Genomic DNA, 26,344 nt, shown 5'->3' on the forward strand with positions numbered 1-26,344 from the left:
TTTCAAGAATTGAATCACAAGTGATCTGCAAAACCTCTTGAGAACTTGACATGGTGATAGAGGAAAGCCTCCAAAGATCTGATATATCTAAAATTGCCACCTAGCTATACAAGAGCTACCTGCCAGCAATGAAGAGATCTCTTCTACCAAAAGCCAGGCAGGAAAGCCTGAAGCAAAATATTGTCAATCATCGCGTTCCTCGATTTGATTTCCATTGCGCTCTTATAACCAGGCTCACAGCTAAACCTAGAGACCAGCCTGACTTCTGCGACAACATCCGTACGCTCTCTTGTAGTAAGCGGTCGGATGCTCGTTTTTCACCCAAATCCCCGATACCTGCTACATACAGCCGGAATCCGGGCTCTCCAGAGAGCCACTCATCTAAGTTATTTTGACCATTTAGTTTGTCAAGGCGAAGAGTCCTCCAAGAGCCTGTTTGGTGACAATCGAAAAGAGTATGAATCCACATGGAGAGTGTAGCACACAGCAGGGCATTAACCTCATGGTGCCCAGGTGTAGAATGGTTCCGAATATGGGAAAACAACCTTGCGGCGTGGTAGATGATGATTCTCGCCTTTCCCTGGTTTTGGTGGAGCCACATGCGAAGCCTCCGGTCTGCAGCCTCTCGAACTTCACTACTAACACCCCAGCCTGAGAACGCAGTTAGTACTCGTAGAGGCATATGTATAAGGAGGCTGAAAGCGTGGTTATGCTGGAGTGCAATCCTGTCAATGTCGTCGGTCGGAAGCTGAGCGTTTTCACCGCCTCGCAGAATCGCTAGGTAGCGCATAGTGTCTTGATTGTTTGTCGAGTCTCGGTATAAGGCGAGAGTGAGAAAGAGCCTGTTCAAGCTACTCAGTCCTTCTGGGACCTTTTCATCACACCGAAAACGCGTAAGATATTCTTGAAGAAGCCTACTATTGACCAAGTCTGCGCAATTAGTAGTCGGCTGGTTTCGACTTTTCGGGGGGTTGCTCACATGGTGATCTTGAAGCTTGATCGGCCCATGATTCTGCAGAATCTGATCTCCAAAGTATGTCTTCACATGGCAGTGGAAGTAGTAGAAGATCTGTTGGTATGGTTGGAGGCAAGTCAAAGAACAAGCCCAGCTGACCGTCCAACATCTTAAGATTACAGTAGTTGCGACGTCAGCGTTCCCGTGCCCACATGCTTGAGGCAGAATATGAAGACTTACCCATGATAGATGTACAAGCCTTCTCTTGCTTTCCATGCGAATCCATCTCTGCCAATTCGCTGGTTGCGGTGTAAAGTCGACAGAATGTGACGGGGCTTCGCTAAAGAAGCCTGCTCGTCGGCAAAGTGTTGCAAGTAAAGACATGTTTCTTTGGGCGTGTTCAGTGAAAGACATGCTTCCAGAAAACATCAAGCCGATCTGACTGAGTAAAACGGACTGTGTCAGATACAGTTCCGAAGACGGGTCCGGTTCGGGATCAAGGTCTAGCTAGACAGGTTGTCAGATTTTCATTGCGTTGCATGTAACAATGAACTTGAGAGCGAACCTACACAAAGATTGATCGAGCGCCTCAAAAGTTCTTGCAAGAGGAAAGAATCACTCAGTGTGCCAAACTTCGAGAACCCGCACCCCGTCGCCGCGACCGCGAGAAGGAGAATCCAATGAACTCGTTCTGGGTCGAAGGTTTGTTGATGGAGGAAAGGCCATACTGGGTGGTAAAGTTCGAAATGAGATTGTATGAAGACATCGATAGCTTCTTTACTTGGAAATGGCTTATCCGTAAATGCTTTGCAATAGTCTGTGTCTGCATTCAGCTTCTCAAACTGAGTTTCGAGGATCGAGTAAGCGTGTGGGCTTAAGGTCGGAACATGACCGTAGTCTTCGATATCCCAGTCCTGCTCATTTTCATCGATACCTTCACTAATGAATGAAGTATCTGCAACTCGACTGATATCTTCAAGGCCTTGGGTGACGAAGTGCTTTTTTCGTCGGCTTCGACTTTGTTCTGCCTCTGTGGAGTCACCATAATCCCGACTGAAAGCTGATGGTCGCTCAAAGGCATTTGCAAAAGTGGAAGAAAGTTGGGAGTGATTGGTAAAAATTGCTCGCGGTGTATCCTCTGATAATAGAGAAGTAGGTGTAGGTTTTTGAACAGCTGTTTCTAGCACAGCTCCATCCACTTCTGCACCCATGGAATCTATATCGATCGTTCGACTCTGTTCTGCCCTTTCGTCAGATGTCTGATCTGAGATAAGCTGAGCCCGCAAAACTCTTTCGCCGGCCATGGAAGTGACCCTGGCGCTTTGTTGTGTCGTCAACTCATTGCTCAGGAAGTCATCCCAGCTCAGCCATGCATTAGTTGCCGAATATGGAAAGCACCATTGGCTTGGCGTGCACAAGAGCGGATCCAGCTCCAATTGGAGTCCATCTTGAGTCCAGAGAGCAGCTTGGAAATCATCTCTGACATCTGGGACTGACGCTTGGGACGCATATTCCTGTAAGGCATGGAATGGAGTTTCCGGAAACTACGAGCATGTGTCAGCATACCCGCGATTGTTCCTGCCTTCACACAGAGCTTTAAGGTAATTACCCGAGATGAAGTTGCAAGGTCGTGGCCACTTACAGCTTCGCTTCTGTCGATTATTGCGGTTTGGTTGAGGGCAACCGGGGAAGAGGACTCCGGGGGTGCTTCCGCAGTATCAAATTCTCGAGCCTCCTGTTCATTTGAGGAATCGGTGTTTCGTTGGTTGTCAGTTGTATAAACGCAAGACCGATTCTTGGATTGACATCTAGCGCAGGGGTTGCCCCCGTCACAACGCTGCTTCGAGCGGGCACAATGTCGGCAGGCTTTAGAAACACAAGATCTGCGGGCCCTCTTTGGCGTATCGGAGCCTGATGGTGGAGAATTAACCTCTGCATGACTTTGCATGTGGCGCTGAAGTGAGTCTCTGTCGAGTCTGAAGATCAGCTAATTGATACGGCGAGTATCTCAACATTAGGGCCCGATTCCACATCCAGCGACCAGGCAGTCTACAAGCTTCGTATGGCTCAAGATCTCTTACCTTCGGGCAAAGCTGGCGGCACATGTCGGACATGCAAAAGGGCGTATGCCGAGATGGCGGAGAACGTGGCGGTTGAGATGTTCCGCACGCCGGAACTCGGCCTGACAGATGTCACATTTCAGAGCCATAATTTCGCTTCAACCCCATCGGAAGCAGGGCCAGTAGAACGCAGACGTATTCTATTACTGCTCCGATGTGGTATGGAATTGTCGCCGATGCATGGAGGCTGGTGTCGTCGGAGAGTGTGGGTGGGGTAGTTACAACAAAGAGCTTGATGTTTTCGGAGGCTGCGGGGGACTTCCTATATACCCCTCTCGGAACAGGGAATCGTGGAGACAGAGTTTGTGGGGGCGGCATCTAACATTGATGCATGAGGCGGCCCGAGTCAACTACCGACGTGTCAGATCCCGATTTGGCAGACAGAAAGAAACGGCTTCTGTCAATTGTCCGTCGCCGATGTGCGGTGTAGGTAGCAATAGGAATAGTGTTGCGGTAGACCATCCACGGAGGATGCACCCTAACCAAGTCTGTAAAACACGCTAACCCCCATGTCACGGGTACGGCGATGGTTGACTACTACCTGTCTACGCCATCTGTACGCGAAGACACCCCAGGTACAGCTTTACTAAGCGGTTTGAACCCAAGTAGAGTAGGTTCTAGTTGATGGAGAGAGTGGTTAAGTGAGAGTATCTTACTCTGGGCGCCAAGACATGCAGCTCCGCCGCTCTAGAGTACATACTTGGACCCATCTGATGTAAATGTACCGATTGTAAAGGCGACTGAGGATGCCATACGTTCGTTTAAATACGTCACGAATTCTCTTTTATTCCTTCACTAAGTCACTCTATCCTGCTCCAACAAGTTGAACATTCGAACACTTTCAGTAAAACTACCTGATCACGCATCTCAACTGGAAGACTCACCCACCGCGCTACTCTTCGATCATGGCCACCGATTTCTCCAAGCTGGGAAGACTCACCTCTTCACCAGCGACGACCGAATGGGATATCATCGTCGTGGGATCCGGTCATAATGGCTTGACCGCAGCCGCCTACCTCGCAGCAGCTGGAAAGAAAGTTCTCGTTCTGGAGAAGGCTTCCTACCCAGGAGGTGGTGTAGCTAGTCTCCAGATGGCCGAGCCCGGGTTTATCAGCGAACGTCACAGTGCCATTCACCAAATGATCCTCGCGAATCCCATGATCACTCACGATGAGCTTGGTCTGCAGTCTCGATACGGTCTTGTGTACAAGCAGCTAGACCCGTGCTACGCCATAGTCATGGAAGACAAAGTCCTACCCATCTACCGAGAGCGCCACAGAACCGTCAATGCAATTCGACCATTTTCGGCAGAAGATGCTGACGCCTACAACGTCTTTGTGGACAAATCTCGCCAAATCACCGAGCTTTTGATACCTTCCATGTTCGAGCCTCCCCGCGACATGTCAGCGGATATTGCTAGCAGCCCGTCAGCTGAGGAAATCGCCATTGCATCAACCAGCTCCTCTCTGGATATCATCCAGAGGTACTTTAAAAGCGAGGTTCTCCAAGTGGCGTTGCTGAGATTCGTAACTGAAATCCAGCTTGCCCACCCCAAATCAACCGGCACTGGCTTGATGGCCTACCTGGCTTTTGGACTTCTTGACATCTATGGGCTTTGCGTCCCCGAGGGCACCGGATCTGCATGGACAGAGTCTGTCATCCGGTGTCTCAGGGACCACGGTGGCGACGTCAAATTGGATACGGAAGTCATCAAGATCATCACTGAAGGCGGACGTGCTGTTGGAGTGAGAACTCGCTTTGGAGAGCTGAGAGCGAGAGAGGCCGTCATCGGACAGATTCATCCTCATAACCTTGGATATCTCGTCGACGGAATCGATCCGTCAGTAACGAAAGCGGCCTCAAACACCCGCGTTTCTGACTTCAGTCTTCTCGTCATCCACGCCGCCCTCGAACGCCCGCTCAAGTTCAAAGCGGGCCCGATTGCCGACAAAACTGTCATGAACACTTGCTGCCCAGGCAACCTCAAAGATCTCATCCAGAGCTACGATGAGATGAACCAGGGCATCCTCCCGGAAAACATCATGATCGGTTCTTCTTGCATTAGCTCAGGTGACAAAAGCCGGTGCCCACCGGGCAAGTCGCTGCTGCACTGTGTCGTGATGTGTAAGGCAGAGCCTGCTGACGGCGGCTGGGCCGCTTGGGATCGCATCAAGGACGACTGGGCGCAGAGAGTTTTCAAGTACTTTTCCAAGTACCTGGAAAACTTTACTCCCGACATCGTTCGCTCTTATCATGTTGTTACTCCTTCGGATCATCAGTCCGACAGCGCGAGTTTCCAGCGTGGCGACATTGCTGGTCTTTCAATGGCAGCGGACCAGATGGGAGTTAACCGGCCTACGCCTGCCCTCGCTCAGTACCGTGTGCCTGGCATTGAGGGTCTTTACCTTGCCGGGCCTTTCATGCATCCGGGTGGAGGAGTCTGGGGCGGTGGCCGTCCAGTAGCTAAGAGGGTGCTGGAGGATCTGGGGATTGACTTTGACAAGAAGTTTGTGCAAAGCAGCTCGCGACTGTGAAACTGACCTAAAGAGGGCTGAATCGCAGCACGCTGAAAAACATCGTGAGGCACTTGCACATCGTGAAGGCTTCTAGGGCTCAAGCAGCAAGTTGAAGTAGTCGACAAACTGCAATTTATGTTCACATATCTCTACAATCCTCAATCGTTCAAGTCATTTCTTCATTCCATTAGTGTCATTACGAAATTTTGGGAAGAGTCTTGAATTCGTAACACGTTCTATGGTCTCTACCGCGTCTAAGAGATTTCCCTAACTTGCTGGCAGCAGCTTCGGTGCACTGCCAATTTTGAACCGCTTTCTTCCCATTGGCTCTACGTTCCTGCGAAGAACTGCGCAAAATCCACAGCGATTGATCTCTACGATGACAGCTTCCGTTATCAAGGTTGTCGTAACCGGTAGTTAAGACTCTGGGATTTCTTAATTTGTACAACAATCTCACATTTCAGGACTATCAGGGGAGTAAAAGCATCTACCGTGTGCTGAGCTGTGTACACAGCCGTTTCATGGCAACCTCGCGATATCAAGGATGTTACTTGTTGACTCAATTCGTTTCCCATGGGTTCATGCAGCATACTTAGCCTTATCCCATCGAGTGCTGACTGACGCCATTTTTGCCAAGGGCGGGGTAGAGCCAATTAGGGGTTGGAAATCTATAGAGTTAACCAATAGGGTTACAGTACCTCTATTGCCTATATATTCTGCGTATGCCAAAGGTACCAACAATTCCCCTGGGTACATAAAGGTACGTTACAGTCTAAGCAGCCCTTCCTCGTATATTTACGCCGCGTGAGGGTATTCCCAGATATCTCGCCTAGAGTCTGGCGGTTTCTTATTGCCCTCAGATTACTACAATAAGAGCAAGGCGAATTAACCTTCCGTGACCCTTTTGTATGCTGTTCCCATGGAATAGAGGTATTCCTCTTGTCTGTACGTCTAGGTCGTGATAGTCTACGCCCGCCTGCTAATGGTCCAAACCGTTGAATAAGCTGGGCTGCTAGTAACTGCCGCCATTGATAGTTGGATTCCACCTTCTGCCACCTAGGGCTACCCCAGAGCTGTAATAAGAAGCTATTCACAACTACTACTTCCAGCAGGAAATTCCAGGCTAGGGACTGCCAGCCCCCTCGCCGAATAGGGTGACCGTATTGATAATAAGACCTCATCTGGTCACTCACATCAACCCCATTCATCTTGTGGTTGTATTCGTCGATTGCCCTAGGGACTGGAAGGTCCTTGCGGACGTCTGGGCCAAACACTTGCCGGCAGCCCCCGGACCTCTTGGGCCCGGGCTGGTACTTCAAAGGGCCGGAAGGAGCCCGGAGGGCCATGCTCGGTAGTCGGAGGTTCACAGGGCCGGACTGTGGCTTCGTCACAGCCGTCTGGCTTACAAGCTGTATTACAAGCAGCAGCTAGGTCTTCTGGGTAGACCTCAACTACTATAGTGCTGAGTACAGGAGTAACAGAAGTTTTAGAAGCAATAGAGGTATTGGAAGCAATAGAGGTATCAGAATCACTAGAAGACATTGCAGCATCAATTGAAATGCTAGTAATAGTAGTGATAACAGGTAAAAGAGCATAGTGGTAAATGTTGTATCGTCAATGTACCCCTTTAAATGCGGGGTAATAAAGTGTAAATAGTGGGGGTTTGGGGCTTGGCAAAATGGCGTCAGTCAGCACTGGATGGGATAGTAGATCACAAATCACGAATGAACCTCTGCGAGTCGAAACCTTGTTCGTCTGTTTATTAGCTCCCCGTGGCTCCCCACCTTACTCGTCCTCATCCCGGGGCGCGTCGAATCCGACCTAAAACATCCCTCGATGGTTCAGATGAAACTCCTTGCGAGAAAACCTTCATGATAAAACTACCATCATCTAGACCGTTCGTGAGGGAGAAAAATAAGCTTTAATACAGTGGTCAGCCACCCTCTACTGCAGACCCCCTCTGCGCTGATACAGAGCGAGTGAATCAAGAGAAATATGGTCTTGGAACCTCCGTTCCCTTTACCAGTGACCCCGTCTCACCATCCTATCTAGCTCGTCTAACGGTGTGAATCGAGCCATCAACAGCAATTGAGATGGAATTAATCTTCCACTTTCAGCGCGCTTTGACGCTAGCCCTTGTCCTACTCTTTAGTGGTGTTCAGTGTCTACCTGGGCCCATGCCACAGCAGACAGGTGGAGAGTCTCCGGCAGACAAAGCAAATAAGATTCCTCAGGGTATTATGCCGGCGAAAGACGGTTCAATCATGCTTGATGCTACAGAGACAATCAAGTGAGTGAAGCTTCAACCAAATCTGCTGTCCGCTTCAATGAAGCAAGCGCTAAAATTTGAGCTAGCAACTTGAAAATCCGCTTCCGCATCAGTGGTCCTGCAGGAGAATTTACAACGGCAAGCAAGGTACCCGGAGGCGGCAAGACAACAGGTGCGAAGGGCAACCTCGGGCTTCACGTCTTGTTACACGGCGATAGCGGCTCTTCTTTCTTCGACATGCCCAACCAAGGCGTAAAGAACAATTTGGCGGGAGTCACAGTACTCTCCCCGGACAGGAACCTCCACTGGGGAGGCGGTTCCGGATTTAATCGCACAGACGGCGTTGCGCACGCTCAAGCAGTCAATGATCTGGTTTTCCAAACCCTGCCAAAGTATATGGCTTTCAACTCCTCGAATGTCTTCTTTTCTGGAATCTCAGGCGGTTCTCTTCTGCTTTCTGGATACTTCATGCCAGCGCACATGGGCAACTTCGCTGGGAACGGGGTGATGCTGGGCTGCGGTGCGATGGAGCCCCGCGTTGAAGTATCGCAGTCCTCTCGTGACACTCTTATGAATACTCGACTCCACTATCAGAGCACTCAAAATGAGCTTCAACACCTACAAGGATCGATCTCCGCTACCATGAAGGCGTACGAGAAAGTTGTCAAAGACAAGGGCATGAAGACGGAAGCGATCAACAAGCTTCAGACAGCCAACAATAAGCCAGTGGGAGGTCACTGTCAGTTTGATGAGAAGGGTTTTGGATCAGGAATACAGCTCATTGCCGACAACTATGCCGCGATTATGCAAGGAGGAAATGGCGAGGTGCCAGGTATTGGAAATGTTTTGAAAGGTGTTTCCGGCCAGGAATTGAAGTTTTCAGGGGGAGGTGCCCCGTGAACTACAGACTCATGCAATGTGTTCAGGATATGGATAATAAGAGTAGTGCCCATGAAAATGACCCTTCACAAATTTCGATCGACTTCCTAGTTTTCTACCACCTTTTGGCCAACACGATCATGTGAAATGTTGTCGCAAAAACAACGCCGTTAATTGCTGCCATCGATTAACGCCATATATACCCTACGGCAAATGTGCAACGTCTGCTTTTTTCTTTTTTCTCTCACAGAGGAGTTGGGTGAATTGTAGCAAAATGCTACAATAACGGTGATTAGAGAAGGAAAGACGTCGCGAGCATAAAGAGTGAGGATCATCTGTATTTTCGAATCCATGAAATAGTAGATCTTTCATTACTGAATTGTAATGTTGGAAGGCAATGTCAAGTTAAACCCAAAGGGTTCCAGCCGAAGACGAACCGACATTTGTTGCTCCAGTCCATCTAGTTTGTCAGGTGACGTATCTCGCCATGAGCCCAACCATTCGTGTTGGTCCAGGTATTGCGAAATCTTCCACCATTTCTCGAAAATTGTGTCCTACAAGTTCCCAGTTCCACATCTGGTTTCTATCATAACCTGACCATTCCCTGTGCCTCGTGTGAGGTCCCAGCATGGATTCTGGCTCTACATTGATGTAAACAGAAGAGTGCTTTTGGCGAAGCTCCTGCTTGATAAGTGGGAACCATGTTAGGACATCTGCAATAATCTCCATGGATCCCAGACTACTCCTTTCGGACATCTTGCTGCGCCGAAAGCTTTCAAATGCTTGAAACCAATCTTCTTGAATCTCCAAACAAGATCGTAGTCCGAAAAGGGACTCTTCCTCGTATTCGATTGAATGGGCCGTAGCAAACACAAGATCGCTTGTGACATCCGCCCATTCCTGAAAGCCCTTTAATACCTCTTCAACTGAAAGCAAAAGATTGTCCGCGCCAAGGGAACTTTTGCCGCGTTGTCTCGTTCTGGGCAACAGCGACCATAACAGAGTTGAGATAGCCTTGGGAGACCTCAGTATACAGCCTTTGTACAAGAAGGCCTGGCGAGGGCTACCATCTCGCTCGCGTCCCAAGGTGATGCGCTGTGCCTCAGTTATGCCACGTAGTAGTAGCGCAATGCCACGCTCATCTTCAAGGTAAGGCTTGAGTTTAACTTCGTGTTGCTTCCATATCTTCCAAAGACGGATTTTTGAGTCGTCCCCATGGCGGTTGATGTACGTTGCAAGTTTCAACAAGAGTGATTTTGCTGGCAATTCCGACATTCGCGCCACGCAATTATCTTCAATCATCAGCCTAAACTCTTCTATAAGATTCTTCTTTTGCTTTTCAGGTTCTGTGGAGTCACTCTGTGTGAAAGGCTTAAAGCTCATGTCTTTGCTTTGAGGGGTTTCGGGGTTCTCAAATACTAAATCACAAGCACACAAAGGATGATAAGTTGAAGTAGGACAGATCGGCCTTAACACCGCATATCCATTGACTCCATGAAGCCAGAAAATTCCATCCTGTTGTTGAATGTGCTGAGAGATATCAATCTCTTTGGTAGTATCTGGGAACATTGGCGATGGTTTTGGGAAAAGCAAGCTGGCTTTCATTTTCGGTTCGTGCTTGGATCCATGCCGAACGAATGGCTGTCGGTATTCGAATTGGCCTTTTTCAGTGAAGAACTCGCGAAGATTGCATATCTCGATCGCTGTGACCTTCAAATGCCCGCTCCGCGACATAATACGGATGTCGTAGGGAGAGAGTGGTAGCAATGTGAGAGATCCCATGTTGTGGAACTCTGCCGCTTTGCCGCCACCTGTGCTTTCGTCCATCCAGAGCCTCTCGAAGTCGGCCGGAATGCCCCTGTTTTCACAAAACGGCACTAGTATATCTGGGACCCAAGATGGCAGAGTGACTCGCCGAGCTCGGTTCGCACCTGCGAAGACTAACACAGCCTTACCGAGGCCACATCTCTGCGTCAAATATGCTGCAATGCCAATGCTAACTTCTTCCACGGTAAGCCTGTAATCTGGAAAGACTGGCCACCTATTCCATCGCCACACCAAGCCGAGCAGAGCGAATACTTTGTCGCGTGGATCCTTGCATAAGCAATTACAGGTATCCATCATGAGTTTGAGAAAATTTGGTAGAGGACGCGTTGTAGCACTCTGCCATGTTGTTATCCAAGAATGCAGATCGTGGTAAATTGAACTCAGCATCTCCGAGGAAGGCCACCGAGTTGACTTCGAACCGCAGTAGAGCGTCAGTGTCCTACTCAAAACAACTTCCTGTACCACCCACAGTCTCCGGAAGTATGGTCGGTCGAGAAGCACCCGGATAGGTAGTTCGCAATCTGCACAAGCTTTTCTCTCGCCTCTTCGATGACCGCAATCACCACGGGACGTTGAGTTGAGAATGGCACTGAGCGCTTTGTCGCTGTCGTCAGTGGCCGGCCCAAGGTATGCCAAAACGCCGGTGGCAGTATCGTATATTCGTGACATAAGAGCGACCTGTGCATTTCGCTCCTCGTCGTCATCCTGGTTGATGCAAAGTGAATCCGCCCAAATAGACCGAGAGCTTCTATCCAGTCGAACGGTACGAAGGGCATCTTCGCAATTGCGGGTGATGGGAATGACATCCCAATAGGATCCAATAAACATCGGTCTGCATCGGTGAGACTCTCCAGACGAATCGGCCCAAGTATAGGAAAGGGCCTCGTACGTCGCTCTCTCCGAATCCAATCGGACGTTCCGGAAGTTTGCATGCAGAAGACTATCGCTGTTCCCCGGTTCTAGTTCGAGTATTCTTATTTCTTCGTCGCTGCATAGAATCGTGTAGCACCTTGAAGGCTGATATGGCTCATCACCGACCAAGAGTCGTCTCCGTTTCAGTGGCCGCTCATCGGTGGTCGTGGGATCCTTCGAAGATGCGCTTGGCTTTTTAGAGGAGACGTTTGGTCGACAAGAACTTGCTTTCCTTCCAGAAGGAATTTTTGGGCCGGGGCATAAGCTAGTAGACGTAGTTGGGGGGATTCCAGGCTCAGAGTCGAGATAATCGACGCATGCTGGCCATCGAAGGTTGTGCGTGGAGTCATTCTCGAGAACAGGGGCTTGTGGTATCCGCAAAGTAGTTTCGAACTGAACGTCGTCAGTTGATGCTACGGCGTAGCAAGATTGACAACACGGTAGGCCACTGCAAACCACAACATCAGGGCGGCCGCAACCGCGTTCATGCCATCTAGACATGGAGTTCGTTCATCACACAAAAGCAGTCAAGGTGCAAGTACTCCGTAGGAAGAATAGAATCATCACTCAGCTTTATATTCAATTGTCTCAGTCCAGTGGGGGGGCGACCGGCACTTATTATGCAACCAGCCTTGGAGCCTGATCCGCCAGCTGCAAGGATCACATCGCCAAGGGTGCAAACTATCGTCATAATGTCCGGGGCTGTGCAACGTAGATTGGCGGTATTGTGGAAGGGCTGTTCTTCTATTCGCCGTGGCGGCAAGTAGGTAAGCTGCATGCTACTTGACCTTCAGAACGCCTCGCTGCACCGCCTCACAAACCTGCCGTGGAAATTGAAGTGTAATAACTACAAATGGCCCACTTTCTTTTGGACATCATTGTTCACCATTTGAAGTTCGAAAGAGGTATCATTATTTCAAGACAGCTAGTCTACGTTTCCCATCCTTCACGCGTGGAAGCGTCTGATAGCATGGGCAGTCTGGTTACCCTTGTAACCCTCAGTATCAAGAACAGCAACGCTAAGTTCAGAAAGGCTGAAAGTAAAGACACCATCGGCGTTGGCAGTCACAGTGGTTGTGTTGCTAGCAACAGTAGTCTCGCCTCCGTTGAGGGGATCGTTGTGCGCAAACGGGTCGCCGCTGGGGTTCGTCAGGACAGTCAAGGAGGCAGTGGTGCCAGCAGTGACGCCCTCAAACGCGAGATTGATGTCAACATCAGCACTGTCGGTGGTGTTATACACGGCACCCTTCCAGATGAAGCTGCCCTTGGCCTCGTTCTTGCCAGCGACCCAGTACGCGGGGCCGAACTCGCCGACTGTGGGCAGGGTGTGCGACAGCGGGTGCGCGGCGAAGAGCTCCCAGACGAACCAACTGGTGGAGCGCGTTGTCAGCGCGGAGTCGGCGGCGAACTGGACAATAGTAACGGCCCATTGCCAGCGGTTCATGTTGCGGAGGACGGGAGCGTAGAAAGTTCCCGGGATGCGGTCGGCGTTGCGCTCGTAGCCGATGAGGGAGACGGCCTCACCGACGGTACCGATCCACCAAGGGAAAGGCATCAGGTCGCCGTCCCAGCCGGTACCGCCGTTGGGGTGCGTGGCAGCGACCTCGCCGACAATGTGGCCAATGTCGTTGTCGAAGCGGTCAAACTCGTCGACGAGGGCGTCGGGGGTGCGGTAAGGGTGGTAGTCGCCAATGCCAGGGGCGGGAATCTCGAAGCCGTCGCCGTCGGTAGTGGCGCCGGAGGAGATGACGGTGATGTCGGGGTACTTGGCCTTGATAGCCTCCATGAACATGGGGAAGCGGTACTCTTTGTAAGAGGTCCAACCGCCCGGGTATCCGGCGAGCCAATCCTCGTTGCCAATCTCGACGTATTCGAGCGTAAAGGGCTCCGGGTGGCCGAGCTCGGCGCGGCGGGCACCCCACTTGGAGTCGACGGGGCCGCGGATGAACTCGATCTGGTCGAGGGCGTCGTCGATGAAGGGCTGGAGGTCTTGCTTTGCGGTCACGTCACCGTTAAGGGCGAGGCCAGCCCAGACGCCGATGACGACGTCCAGACCCATGTCAAGTGCCCACTCGAGGTATTCTACGAGACCGAGGCCGTGGGTTTGCTGGTAGCCCCAGACACCCTGGAAACCGGGGCGGTTCTTGAGGGGGCCAAGGGTGTCCTTCCAGTCCCAGTAGGTTCCGTTGTTCAGACCCTCGAGCATGTTGCCGCCGGGGAAGCGAAGCAAGCTCTGTCTACTTGTTAGGGATGTTTAATCAATGTAGGGGATCGGGGAAGGTGTTTACAGGGTGAAGTCCGGCCAGAGCCTCGGCGACATCAACACGAAGACCATTCTTGCGGCCCTTGTAGGTAGGAGGGAAGAGACTGATCAAGTTGAAGTCCAGCGAACCGTCGGCAGCGCTCTGCGAGTGAGTCGTCAGCAAAGTGATTCAGCTTAGATTTATGCAGGAGTTCCCTACCGCAAGATCAAAGGTAATGGCAAACGTGTTGTTGCTGTTGGGAGCATCCTTCTCAGGAGTGAGCTCAACCTCGTGCTCAACCCACTCGTCGGCAGAGGCCTTGGACTCAATCTCAACTGAGCCAAAGACGTCCTCGTTGAGAGCAGACTTGAGGCTGGCGGTGAAGACACCGTCGTACGAGCCCTTGACCCAGAAAGAGCCAGTGTACTTCTGCACCTTGACGTCCATGCCCCAGTAGCCATCGTTTTCGAAGCCGATGGCGCCGGAGCCGTTGCCTCCGGCAACATTGACGGAGACGGGGAGCGCGGCGGAGAGGGGCTCGGTGAGGTTCTTGAGAGTGAGCTTGGCGCCGTTGATGGCGTGCCAGGCGTCGAGGGAGACGGGGAATCTGGGGCTGAATTGGAAGGCTCGGTTGCGGATCAGCTCGGCGTACATGCCACCGTCACCAGAGTTGTTGATGTCCTTGAGATTGCAGACGTTAGATGAAGGACTTGAGCACCGGATGGCATTGGGATACAAACCTCGTGAAGGAAACCGTACTGGTGACCACTGGTGGCGTTGCCGCCGGATGCCTTGATGGAGACATCGACAGCAGCAGCCGAAACGGCATAAGTAGCGGCCAGGATGGCCGACTTGAGCGACACCATTTTGCTTCCCTATTGCTTGGGGTTGAGGTTGCAATGACGCGAGGGTGCCAAACAAGAGGAACCATCAAGTCCACCAAGGAGGGGCATCATCTTTATAAGGAAACTCGAGCTGTGCAGCTACATGGTGAGCTGATCACCACGGAACTCAATGGACCGGGGAAAATGTTGCCATACTTGCGTAGCATCGCATGCGAAGCGGGTGGAGGAAGAACATGTGCTCACTTCGCCCGGATAGACAGGGCCATTGGGAAAGATCGTCTCGTAATGAACCGGCGTTCCTGATGTGCCTGACCACCCCGCATTCTGCTTAGATTGCATGTTACCCGGCGCGAACGTCTTTGCCCAGACGGCAGAACCCACATCGTGAGCGTCGCATGTCGGTGGCTTCAGGCCCGAGAACGAGTGGTCTTGGCAAATATTTTGCCCCGCGGGCTCTACGGATACCAGGGGGCCTCTTTGCTTCGGCTCGGTTGATATTTCGCGTCTTCATCTGCGAGCACTGAAAGCGCAAGGGTCTGGGGCCCGGAGCAGAAACAGCAGCAGCGCGGATTGGATGTTTGCTTCAAAAGTCATGAACAGCACCGTTACATCGGGCGCGCACCAGTTGATATGAAGCTTCGCGCGCGAACGCGAAAGCAGACAACGTTATTTCCCCCTGCGAGCTTCCCCTCCTCCGCTGATGTGGGGAAACACCTGGGAGACCTGGGCAGAACTTTTGACTTCTTGAGATGAAAATGAGGGGAAGTTGGAGAAAGAGGGAGCGGTCCGCGGCCTCGTCTAGGATATCCCCCGGATCCACCCTCGTCATCTACCGGTTTCCGAGCGAGGCGGCGACGGCCTCTCATTCGAGCGCATCAACAACAATATCGGGGCTCTCTTTTTACCGCCAAACAGAATGTGTATGCCCCATGTTGTGCCTGGCGCTAGAGGAGAGCATGGCATGCATCATGACTTGATCATGGTGTCTTCGGGTTTGTGATCTCCTGAAGCCGATAGGGGATCAAGTTGATTACCTTACATATAGTAACACCCCGCAGAAAATTCCAAGCTCTTGCGATCGGGTTGGATCGCTTCGATGCGAGATGCAGCATGTCTGGGCGTTCGTTTGGTTGCCAATGTGCCGTTTCTTTTGACTTGTCACAAGCCTGCAAGGGCAAATAGGTCTCCCACTGTCCCTACTCCCAACGTGGATGCTTACCAGTCTGACATCATTGGGACACTCTAACTCCTTCTCCATCCTCAACTCCGCCAGTGATGCGGAGACTGATTGTCTGCCTTACATGTCGTTTAAACCGTCTAACAGTAACGGGGAAAGAATATATCCGCTCGGGAGAAGCCGGAGACACGCCATTGCTAGCACTACCCGCTTGCGCAGGAACATGGAGAATGGCATTGAGTGGATCGATGGACAGGATACATCGATCCGGATAGAAAGTTCTTACCAAGTGCTCCTTGCCTTCAAGTATCCCATCGAGTGCTGCTTGACGCCATTTTTGCCAAGCCCCCAAATACCCACTATTTACCCATTATTACCCCGCATTCGAAGGGGTACTTAACAATACGTCACTTACCCTGTGTTCTTTTGCCTATTACTACTACTATTACTTCCAGTTTGATTGATCCTGTGATGTCTTCTGGTGATTCTGATACGTCTATTGCATCCAATGCTTCTGTTACTTCTATACGCAGCTGCATAGTAGTTGAGGTCCTTCCAGAAGACCTTACTGCTGCCTGTAACACAGATTGTACGCCCGAGCGCTGTGACGCAGCGACAGTCCGGCCCCGCGAACCTCCGGCTACTGAGCATGGTCTTCCGGGCTCCTTCCGGCCCTTTGACGTACCGGCCCGGGCCCAAGAGGTACAGGGGCTGCCGGCAAGCCCGCTTGAACTATTCCTCCAATACGTTCCGCAGAGCCTCGTAGAGCAGTGGGCACAGTGGACGAATGCGGCGCCCTTGTCTAAGGAGGGCCCTAGGGCCAGAACCTCTAGAGCGAATAAGTGGAGGAAGACTTCAGCCGACGGGATCTACCTCTTTTTAGGGATCCTATTATATAGGGATCTATAGGGAATCTAAATTATCAACCTACTGGTTAACCCAGCAGGAGAGGGAGGATCCCATCCACCTATTTACGCGGTTTATACCCCGGGACCGTTTTCAACTACTACTCCAGCGACTACGGATATTTAACACTGCTGAATTCCGGCCCAGCCAGCCAGCCCAGCCTAGCCAGCCCAGCCAGGGCCGGGGCCGGGGCCAAGATCAAATGCCAGATGTATACCGGAAGGTTAACCAGTGGTCAGCCCACATCCAAGAGACTGGGGATTCTCTTTATATACCTGGTTCAGACCTTACAGTCGACGAGGCTATGGTCCGATTTACAGGTCGATCTCTTGAGACAACAACGAGTCCAACGAAACCTATCCCAACTGGCTATAAGATCTGGATCCTTGCCCAGTCTGGCTACTGTATACGGTGGCTGTGGCACGTACATGGAAAGGGCCCATACGCATTAGTCCCCCAGGCCCAGCCTGCCCAGCCCAGCCCAGGCCGGTTGGCTAGGCCTGCTGGGCTAGCTGCTGGAAAGCTGGCTCTGTTGACACCAACGCAGCAGGTAGTAACTACCCTTATTTCCCTACTTCCAGCTGCAACCTACCACGTATTTCTTGACAACCTCTTCGCCTCTATACGTCTCTTTCGTACCCTGAGGAATCAACAGATTGGAGCTTCTGGTACCTGCCGGAAGAATAGTGGGATAGATGAGATCTTAGTTGCTGAGAAAGAGACTGAAGGACGGGGTATCCCCTGGGGCGAAATACACTGTGTCTCTACTTTAGATGGGGAGGTAAGCTGCCAGCCCGCCCAGCCCTGCTCAGCCCAGCTAACTAGGAACTAGGTCAATCAATTCACCTGGAAGGATAATGCCCTCGTACTCTTCCTGTCAACTGTCTTCCAGGACGGCCAGGAAGTTATTCGCAACCGCCGCCGCTCAGCGGGGGATACTGCTGCTAAAAAGGCTGCCCGGCAAGTGTTTGGCCCAGACGTCCGTAAGGACCTTCTAGTGCCTAGGGCAATCGATGAGTACAATCATAAGATGAATGGGGTTGATGTGAGTGACCAGATGAGGTCCTACTATCAATACAGCCACCTTATTCGACGAGGAGGTTGGCAGTCAATTGCTTGGAACTTTCTACTAGAAGTGGTAGTTGTGAATAGCTTTTTACTACAGCTCTGGGGCAGCCCTAGGTGGCAGAAGGTAAAGACCCACTACCGCCGGCGGCAACTGCTTGCAGCACAGCTTATCCAGCAGTTTGGACCATTAGCACAAGGGCGGCAGAGGTCACGGCCTAGACAGGCTGTAGATAAAAGGAATACCTCCATCCCATGGGGACACCATATAAAGGGGTCACGGAAGGTTAATTCCCCTTGTTCTTATTGCAGTAATATAAAGGTATTAAGGGCCCGCCAGACGCTAGGTAAAATATCTGGGAATAGCGTTACATAACCGCGTAGATACACGAGGAAGGGCTTCTTAGACTATAACGTACCCTTATGTATTCAAGGGGATTGTTGGTACCTCTGGCATACGCAGAATATATAGGCCATTTAGGTACTATAACCCTATTGGTTAACTCAATAGATTCACAACCCCTGATTGGCTCTACCCCGCCCTTGGCAAAAATGGCGTCAAGCAGCACTCGATGGGATACAACAGTTGTCCCCAAGAGAAAGCATGCGTGTTGGTATTCCTTTCACAGGGAATTTGGTTCGAACCGTAGGGTCCTGGGGGTGACGAAGTATCAATATCTCTGTATTGATTGATTCTGCGTAAGGAGTAGAAGGGAGATTCCAACCGGAGGTTGGGTGGGTAGTCGAGGTCTAAGTGTACCACCTCGAGGTGGCCCATGCTCTGCCCCTACTCGCGGCCGAATAGGACTTCCAATCCGACAATGCGATCGAGACGCTCCTTCATAAGTTGAGCTACGTCACCCACATCAAGGTTCACGGGGGATTCATCTTTCCTCTTCCACCAAGGACTCAATTACATTCATTGACCCACGGTAGGGCGAAGCCGAGTAGAGCCAATCTCGTAAGAAATTCCGTTCCTCGCACATAGCTCTAGCTCTATCTCGCGACTAGCCAAATATTACTAGTTTTTCTACGCAAGAAATTGGTACAGAAGAATTAAGAAAACTTCTTTACTCACCTGAAGATGAAAGGTTTGAACTCGAAGCCTGGTAAGTATATGGCCTCTATGTGGGGACTCAACGTGAGATCATGAGTATTAAACCATCGGTAGGTTTCTTGGGTTTTGGAAGGATGCAGAGTTGTCCAGGGTTGCATGCTCTTTTATGTGCGGACAGAGTGCAAGTATGTAGATGCGTGTTCATTGATGTTGAAGATGAAGTTCATGATCCTGTAGACAACGTCGTCTCGTCGACCAGCCACGATGCCAAGCATGCGGTCTTGAAGCTTAACAGCCCGGGACTCATGACTACAGTCAAGGCTCACGTCTTTGAAGACCAGTTCATTTGGTCTGAAACGTTGACTACGGACATCTTGGACAATCTTCTCACCAACGACCATGGCCCAAGCTGACAGACTAGAGCAACGTGGCGCACAACTAAGACCGTACGCAGTTAGCGAGAAGGTCCAGCCCGTCCAGGCGGTGCGCCCAAAGTTGCGTTGAGGCTGCAAGACACTGTCAGCATCTAGACCACGTCGGGATAAGCGCCATTCCCGCCCCCAAGGGATTGAGCTGCCGGCTCCCCAAGGGGGGAATCCGAGGAGGGAGAGGAGAAACATGATTGCAGTCGAATTCGCAGAGCCTCCCTTTCACTTCAACTCGTAATGATCTCATAGTCTGTGCACACAAACAACAAACAATATCTCAACGGCGAGCGAACACGACTCAAGCAGTGCTTCACCAGAATATCAAACTCGAGAAAGCGACTCCACCGCATACCGCACACTGCAGTCCTATACGGAGACAAGATGTCGGTATCAGCTTATCTCGCCGCTTTCGGCAAGGAATCGCCAGCAACATACGCCCTCGGTACCGGGCTCCTCGTCACATCATCACTCTTCTTTGGAAACATCGGCCTGACTCTCACCGGGCCCCTTCCCATCATCAGAGATCAGCTTGGCGCATGCACTTTGAGCTCCAAGCAAAAGATCAAAGTATGGAGGCTCTTCTTCGACGAAGCTTCTGTGAGTGATCCCCTCCTTGCCTCGTCACCAAGCTGTCATCTCGAGCAGATGAGATGGCAGAGCCCCGTGATAGCATCATGAAGGACTGATTAGTATTGACGCCTTGCGCCAGAAATACATCATCGGCGGCACCGCCGTGACAGCAACGCTTCACCTGGCTGCCTTCGCCCTGGGCAACTCACCCGTTTCCCGCAGACTGTCCATCATGTCGGCGATTTGCAGCATTTGCATCTTGCCGTACACTCTCATCGTCATCATGCCCACCAACAACAGCCTCATCGCCCTAGACGACAAAGTGGCTCTGTCGGAGCTGGACAGGAAAAAGGTCGGGTGGCTGATCGAGAAATGGGATCGGCTGCACAAGGTCCGCTTCGTGATGTACGGATGCGCATGGGCCTTGGGTCTTGCTGCATTCACGTCTTCGTTGTGAGCTGGATCTTTATGGGAGTGCTTGGTTGTTGAGAAAGCTTGGCTGGTCGTGGCTTTTCTTTTGTTCTTGTTTTTCTGAATGGGTTGTAGGTTTGTTGATCTGCGATGGCTCAGCCTAATGTCCCATATGTAATGTTAAATTGGATATGAGTAAACACGGTGAGCTTGATAATTACTGTCTGACCAGGACGAGCCATTTCGCCCGCCAGACCAGAGTGAAGCCAAAGTATAAGTCATAGCTTGAGAAGGAAAAGTACGACAGGGAACCCTGACGACTGCTCTTGAAATGGCCCAGCAACTGAGTTTATGACAAATTCAGGAGCCATCGTGGTTACTTAAGCTTGATAATAAGCAAGAATCCGTGGCCTATCAGGTACAAGGTGCATGTGATGAAACTCCAAGGTCTCATGGCAAGAAAGCTTCCACGGAATGTAGACCCGATGTGACCTGGAACACGTGCTTCTTCTCTGTCGTGAAAGTTTTGGGGGAATGAACCTTGCCCCAATTTCTGGAAAGAGTCCGAGTCTCCGGACTCCGTGAAAAGTTTGGCGGCAACTGCACATCACCACTCCATGAGCCGATCGCCGTTGGCCGATCATACCGTGGTGATCCGCAGGTTGTTTCCCCGGCATATTGTGCCGTGGCTCTCATCCCAGTAGCCTGCTATTTCAAAGTCTGAACAGGCCGTTTCTGCTGTGAGATGTGACCGATCATTGGCAACGCTATCCCAGCATCGGGTATCAGCGTTATGATTCATCGGTCGAGTCTGACAGTAGCAGGGAGTTGTGGATTTGATGGCTATTATTCGAGACTGAGACTAAGTGACTAAGTTATTCGACGTTGGACTGTACTCGGTTGTTCGCGTACGGAATCAGGATGGGACAGCTGTTGACCGAAACAAGAAGATTTTCCTTTTGTGCGACAACCCCAATGCCATCATCATCCATCCCTCTCCAGAATCCAATCCCGGAAGATATGAGTCTATATGGCCCATCCATGCGCCTGCCGCCCAACTGAACTCCAAATAGACTTTACCAAATCATTTCCAGAAGCAGAAAAGCCCAGCGCTTGTTCAATCGGGGTCTACCTTCCTCCTCTTCGTCTCAACTCTATGACAATTCAGGGATTCTGGTGCCGAACAGGCGGTCACCAACAGCATGTCGGACGTTCCCGCTACTGTGGTCCCAGACAATGGCTCCCCAATCTGTCATGGACGTGTCATAGAACCGAGGCTGAAGTGTTCAGCCATTGAAACGGCCCTGGGCCCTGTTATCAAGTCTCTAAGCCATTCGAATTGCCTTCCGTAATTTCGATGGAAGTAAGAAAGAAAACGTCAGGAACTCTACAAGGCCAAAATCGCCACCGTAAACGTCGCGATCAGTACCGCGAGTCTCAGTCCAGCACCAGAGATGCCCTCAGCAGCCGCGCTCTTGCCAGCACCAGGCAATCCGGTGTTATTCTGGCTCTGCCTGAACAGAGGATCCATCGTAGCGTTCTTCGTGACAGGCACCTGGGATCCGGCAACGCAGAACTGCGTGGGATTGCTCCACGTGGCATCGACGACGCGCTTCCACGCGTTCTCGGGCTTGAAGAGCATCTCGCGGCTGTAGAAGATGCGGCAGTTGGCCGGCTCCCAGAGGAACTGCAGCGGCGTCCGGGCATCGGACATACTGTACGCGTTCTTAGCGTTGATGGCGCCGGCACTCTTGGGTGTTGTCGCGCGCTTGATGGCGTATCCCTTGGCCAGCTCGCCGAGCTCCCCGTTCATGATCTCTTCCTTCTTATCCTTGGGGGTGAGGGCGATGATGGCCTTGGCGTCGGTGGTCATGTCGTTGAAGGCGAAGACCTGGGCGCCTTCGACACCAGCGATGGACTGCATGATGCCGGCCTGGGGACGACCGCCAATGACGGTGGTCTTGATGCCCATTTGGAGGATCATCAGGTAGGAGAAGATAGTGCAGGTTGAGCCACAGGTGCCGTCGGTGAAGAGGACCACGTTCTCCGGGTCAAAAACACGAGGGGGTGGGTTGGCTTTGCTGCCGACGCCAGTGAGGTTGAATGTGGGGTCGGTCTGGTTGAGAGGGGCCTGCTGGTATGCGGTGAAGGTGTCTCCATTGAGTGAGACAGGGGCCAGAATCTGGTCAACGGTCGTGAAGGCGGCTTCATCGGGAGTGTAGACACCTCCGGGCAACAGGTTGCTGACGATGGAGCTGCCGCTCAGGGCTTCAATGGCGTCCTTCTCCTCGGGCGTGGTGGCCGTGAAGTTGGCGGGGATGGCGGCGGAGAGACGAGCGAGGTTGGTAAGGCCTTCGGACAGACGTAGGTTGTTGGCCTGGAAGCGGTTGACCTCAGGGAACAGCTGTCATGTCGAGTTAGTACTGTACGCTGGAGGATACGCGGATGTGACATACCTGGGCGAATAGTTCGTATCCAGCGACGACAAAACCACCACCGTTGGCAGCAACATCAATGACGAGACGCTTCTTTCCGGCATCCTTGCTCTTGTTCAAGAACGTGGCGACGGTGTTTTGGAAGTTGGTCAAGTACTCAGTGGCATCGATGGAATCGGGAGGAGCGAAAGACGAGACAGCAAGCACAGCAACGTCCTCGTACCCAGTTCCGTTCAGGAAGTAACCAGAAGTGGTGTTGGCACCGCTGTCACGGACAATCGGGAAGGGATATCCCTCGATCGTCGGGTTAGGCGGCGACGGCGGGCCAGAAGTCTTTGGCGGGGTCGGCGTCGTCTGGTTGGGCTTCATGCCGGGCTGCGACGGCTGAGGCTTGGCGGGCATGTCGGGATTGCAGAACTTGTTGTAGTAGTCCTCGCCGCTGTTGACGCCAGTGAAGTTTGCGCCGGTGCGGATGAGGGCGAAGCTGTCCTCGGAGCGCTCCTCGCCGTTGTCGTAGGTGATTGTCACCTTGGGACCCTGGAAGGCGAGGGAGGCGGCGACAACGATGAAGCTCTCCTTTGAGGCGTACGACTTGAAGTTGGCGTTCCATTGCGAGTCGGGGTCCTGGTAACCGCTGAACTTGAGGTTCAGGTCCGAGATCATGGTGGCGGCATCTCTGCCGTTGATCCTGACAATGGCGGGGGCGGTGGAGTTGCCATCAAGCTGGGCTGTTATGGGATGTCAGTATCTGACCAAACGAATTCCAATGGGTAACTCTGGGACTCACCAAGATGATACAGCTTAGGCACTTCAACACCATCACGCGAGACCGACACAATATCGGCAGCGAGGTTGTTGCGGAAGCTGAAGCCCTTGAACACATCGCCGCGGAAGGCAAAGTGACCGTCGTGAGCCGAAGCAATCAGCTGGAAAACAGCAAGCTGGAACTCGTACTCGCTCGTGTACGAGCCGGCCTCTGACTTCTTCTCAATCTCGTCAAGACCGCCCTCGATATCGGTAGGCGGCAGCATGTACGACGCCGGCGGGTTCTTGAGCCATGACAGCGTAGACTGCCATTGGACATAGGCCTTCAAACTCTTGATGAGGTCCTTGGCCGGGCCTTTCTTGTTCGGCACCGTCTGGAGGCAGTCAAAGGCCAATTGAGCCGGGACTTGGGGTGTTGCTGTTGTTGGAGTAGACTTTTGTTAGCGGATTTTGTTTTGCTTCGCTTTACACCATGACGTCCAACATTTTTTTCAGAGGATCTTGGAGAACCTCTAGCGTTCCCCGCCGTAATAGCTGCCATCTTCCACCCCAACATAACAAGCTCTTCCACTAACGTACCTTTCGGGCTCGCCATGAGGAATTGTTGGACCTTGGGCTGAATCTGAGCGCATGCTTGACCGTTGCCGCTAGGAACCGTTCCATTGGGAGCGCTGGGCGTTGTCGGTGTTCCGCTGCTCGTGGGAGTTGGCGTTTGTCCCGGGGCCTGGGGAGCCGGCGCCGCCAACACAACGGCGGCCGAGGCCAAAGTCCACCAAGTGAATCTCATCTTGATCGTATCTCGCGAGGTCTTCTTCCCTTTTTTCTCTCTCTGTACGACTCTCTTCCTCGTCTACTTCAAACGCGCCCTCTAACTCTTCTTAAAAGAAATTGAAAAAAAACGGATAGCACAGCTATCGGCGAGGCCAGCTCAAAGTCTCGAGACCGAGACGGGCACTGAAAGGAAGGGAAATAATGGGGCTGGAATCAATTCGCCGAAGCCTGAAAAGAAGGCTCACACATGAAAGGCGCCGGCGGGATCGACGAGTATATGGTGTTTTAAGAGTTGCATTGTCCTCTTCTCTCCTTTGCCTTCTGGACCAGTTTCCGTGGTCGAAAGGTAACTCGCGAAATAGGCCGGGTCTCGCTCATTCGCTCTCGTTATTCCCTTGGCGGCGGGCGTTCTGTGTCTCTTGCGGCGCGCTGTTACCCCCATGCCCACACACGTCCCAAGTTTGTGCTCCCAAATCATGAAGCCATCATGAAACAAGACAACCCTCACATCTTCAGATAAGCATCCGCGCATCCTGGGGGGCCCGACGCTGCAAGATTTAAACTCGGACATCATGCAAGGTCACCCCCCTCTACGACCCTCTTACAACTTAGGAATAGGCCAGATCTGTGCACCAAGGTAAATACAGAAGAGGCTTAGTGCAGGCCCCTCCCGAGGCTATACAGCTAGAGTGCGGCGACATTTCAGAAGGGCCGTCTTGTTGCTTGGCGGTTGATTGGGTTGACGTTTCGGTGCAAATCGGGAGAATTCTGTCTCTGTCTGAAGTTCCAAGACAGGCCATCCTCGACAACACACATGACACAAGATATCGATGAGTGATACTCGCGCCGGCTATCTACCGGGCTGGGCGTCTGAGGCTTGAAGACTGAGCAGATCTACTGTGTTTTGTGCTGTGGCCTCTTTTCGGTGCCTTTCCTCCGTCTCTTCCATTCCTCCCGTGCTCCCCCCCCTCATCCCACCCTCTTTCATCCCTCCAGAGTCCAAAGCCTCAATGTCCTTGTCCCAAGATACTCACATCACATCCGTATCAGCCCGGCCACTCCCATCCCCCCGCCGCCGGTCAAGCTTCTCGTCGCCTCACCCTTGGCGAGATTCTTGGCAGCCCTACCCTGCTGTAGCAGATCCCACCGGAGGAAACACATTCCGCACCAGTCACGCTCAACCACTGACTCTGGGCAAAGCCAGATCTTGTGTTGCATACAGGCAAGGAACCCGACTCGCGTGCTTGTCTCCTGGACCATGGACCTTGACCATGATCCATCTGTCTCGGTGACGCCCGGCGCTAGCTCGGGTCGAACCCCACGGGTCCTCCAAGCCAGTAAACAGCCCTAAACACCTTTAAACTCACCTTTCGCTCCGTGGATTAAAACAGAATAAGGGGACCCCCCACGGCCATACTCGATTTGAAATGGCCCGTCCGGTCCATTGTCCACCCACTTACCCCAGGGACTCTGTCTTCTGCGCGGAAGCCTGTGAAGAAGGAGAATCAACGCGCACGGATAAGAGTCCCAAGCCAAGCTGAGGCGGGCAGTTCTTAACAGAACGATGAAAAAGTCATGTCCCTGACCCAAATCTGGTCACGATGGTTTTACCATTTCCGCTTGCCTTATTCACTTGACTCCTTTCTGTTGATCAACAACCCCTCTTTCCCCCAACTAAAGCTTCGTTAAAAAAGGGTAAGCCGGCGAAACTCTAGATGCATCGTATGATAAGGTAGCGACCGGGGAACCGATCATGTACGCCAAGCGGGATGTTTGTCGATCGAAGCTTCACTTTCTTATCCAAATTCTATGGTCAGCCCCGCGGTATACGGAAACCGTGGAATGCGGATAATCAAAAGCCAATTCGATAATTCATCGCTAGGTACGAGAACGACAAATAACTCTTGTTAGTCAGGAGACAGACAGCCAAGTAATCAACAAACGAGCTTGGCGAGCCTCTCGAACGCTCGCTCCCTCACTCAAATCAAGCACGGGTATCTCAGCATCCGCCACTCTGTCCAGAGTCCCAAAGTCCAAACACCGCCTCAGCCGTCTCTTCCGCGGACCGGTAAAACACACCAGTAAACTCCCCTCCTTCTCCCTCCTCTTCCACTTGCCGCCCCCTCGCCCGAACTATCTTACCGTCCGTTTTGACGTCGGCCGTACCTTATCCCTTCCCTGTCCATCCATGCA

At 52.0% G+C, this 26,344-nt stretch overlaps 7 protein-coding genes across 7 annotated transcripts; 3 read left to right on the plus strand and 4 right to left on the minus strand.

The window, feature by feature from the left end:
• Positions 1 to 54: 54 nt before the first annotated feature.
• On the minus strand, positions 55 to 3,260 carry BDP81DRAFT_439116 (fungal-specific transcription factor domain-containing protein). Its single transcript, XM_060591377.1, has 6 exons — positions 3,037 to 3,260; positions 2,598 to 2,922; positions 1,525 to 2,499; positions 1,196 to 1,462; positions 980 to 1,124; positions 55 to 930 (listed from the first exon to the last, which is right to left on the minus strand). The coding sequence occupies exons 1-6, from the start codon at positions 3,162 to 3,164 to the stop codon at positions 188 to 190; spliced, it is 2,583 nt and encodes an 860-aa protein (XP_060439574.1). The 5' UTR covers positions 3,165 to 3,260; the 3' UTR covers positions 55 to 187.
• A 720-nt stretch (positions 3,261 to 3,980) lies between these two features.
• On the plus strand, positions 3,981 to 5,609 carry BDP81DRAFT_399271 (uncharacterized protein; the record flags this gene model as incomplete). Its single annotated transcript, XM_060588557.1, has 1 exon — positions 3,981 to 5,609. One exon carries the CDS (start codon positions 3,981 to 3,983, stop codon positions 5,607 to 5,609), a length of 1,629 nt encoding a protein of 542 aa, XP_060439575.1.
• Positions 5,610 to 7,410: 1,801 nt separating this feature from the next.
• On the plus strand, positions 7,411 to 8,837 carry BDP81DRAFT_384284 (uncharacterized protein). Its single transcript, XM_060586952.1, has 2 exons — positions 7,411 to 7,881; positions 7,947 to 8,837. Exons 1-2 carry the CDS (start codon positions 7,685 to 7,687, stop codon positions 8,758 to 8,760), a joined length of 1,011 nt encoding a protein of 336 aa, XP_060439576.1. The 5' UTR covers positions 7,411 to 7,684; the 3' UTR covers positions 8,761 to 8,837.
• Positions 8,838 to 9,207: 370 nt separating this feature from the next.
• BDP81DRAFT_454378 (heterokaryon incompatibility protein-domain-containing protein) lies at positions 9,208 to 11,979 on the minus strand (the record flags this gene model as incomplete). Its single annotated transcript, XM_060592933.1, has 1 exon — positions 9,208 to 11,979. One exon carries the CDS (start codon positions 11,977 to 11,979, stop codon positions 9,208 to 9,210), a length of 2,772 nt encoding a protein of 923 aa, XP_060439577.1.
• A 298-nt stretch (positions 11,980 to 12,277) lies between these two features.
• Positions 12,278 to 14,683, minus strand: BDP81DRAFT_410548 (alpha-L-arabinofuranosidase). Its single transcript, XM_060589130.1, has 4 exons — positions 14,462 to 14,683; positions 13,941 to 14,402; positions 13,767 to 13,883; positions 12,278 to 13,711 (listed from the first exon to the last, which is right to left on the minus strand). Exons 1-4 carry the CDS (start codon positions 14,585 to 14,587, stop codon positions 12,425 to 12,427), a joined length of 1,992 nt encoding a protein of 663 aa, XP_060439578.1. The 5' UTR covers positions 14,588 to 14,683; the 3' UTR covers positions 12,278 to 12,424.
• Positions 14,684 to 19,580: 4,897 nt separating this feature from the next.
• BDP81DRAFT_399274 (uncharacterized protein) lies at positions 19,581 to 20,226 on the plus strand (the record flags this gene model as incomplete). The annotated part of the gene is made up of 2 exons (XM_060588558.1): positions 19,581 to 19,796; positions 19,909 to 20,226. The coding sequence occupies 2 exons, from the start codon at positions 19,581 to 19,583 to the stop codon at positions 20,224 to 20,226; spliced, it is 534 nt and encodes a 177-aa protein (XP_060439579.1).
• Positions 20,227 to 21,567: 1,341 nt separating this feature from the next.
• Positions 21,568 to 24,167, minus strand: BDP81DRAFT_399275 (peptidase S41 family protein; the record flags this gene model as incomplete). The annotated part of the gene is made up of 4 exons (XM_060588559.1): positions 21,568 to 22,584; positions 22,637 to 23,343; positions 23,403 to 23,798; positions 23,960 to 24,167. The coding sequence occupies 4 exons, from the start codon at positions 24,165 to 24,167 to the stop codon at positions 21,568 to 21,570; spliced, it is 2,328 nt and encodes a 775-aa protein (XP_060439580.1).
• Positions 24,168 to 26,344: the final 2,177 nt, after the last annotated feature.

This window comes from Colletotrichum phormii (genome assembly GCF_030913505.1).
Source record: "Colletotrichum phormii strain CBS 102054 chromosome Unknown BDP81scaffold_28, whole genome shotgun sequence".
NCBI lineage: Eukaryota > Fungi > Ascomycota > Sordariomycetes > Glomerellales > Glomerellaceae > Colletotrichum > Colletotrichum phormii.

Bases quoted from the DNA above. Each gene is read 5' to 3' on its own strand.
- BDP81DRAFT_439116 (XM_060591377.1), bottom strand. From the start codon at position 3,164: ATGGCTCTGAAATGTGACATCTGTCAGGCCGAGTTCCGGCGTGCGGAA. The intron at 2,500-2,597 runs GTAAGTGGCCAC...ACATGCTCGTAG, and splicing joins TAATCGACAGAAGCGAAGCT to TTTCCGGAAACTCCATTCCA. The intron at 1,125-1,195 runs GTAAGTCTTCAT...TGTAATCTTAAG, and splicing joins GGCTTGTACATCTATCATGG to ATGTTGGACGGTCAGCTGGG.
- BDP81DRAFT_410548 (XM_060589130.1), bottom strand. From the start codon at position 14,587: ATGGTGTCGCTCAAGTCGGCCATCCTGGCCGCTACTTATGCCGTTTCG. The intron at 13,884-13,940 runs GTAGGGAACTCC...ACTCACTCGCAG, and splicing joins CCATTACCTTTGATCTTGCG to AGCGCTGCCGACGGTTCGCT. The intron at 13,712-13,766 runs GTAAACACCTTC...ACAAGTAGACAG, and splicing joins CTCTGGCCGGACTTCACCCT to AGCTTGCTTCGCTTCCCCGG.
- BDP81DRAFT_384284 (XM_060586952.1), top strand. From the start codon at position 7,685: ATGGAATTAATCTTCCACTTTCAGCGCGCTTTGACGCTAGCCCTTGTC. The intron at 7,882-7,946 runs GTGAGTGAAGCT...AATTTGAGCTAG, and splicing joins GATGCTACAGAGACAATCAA to CAACTTGAAAATCCGCTTCC.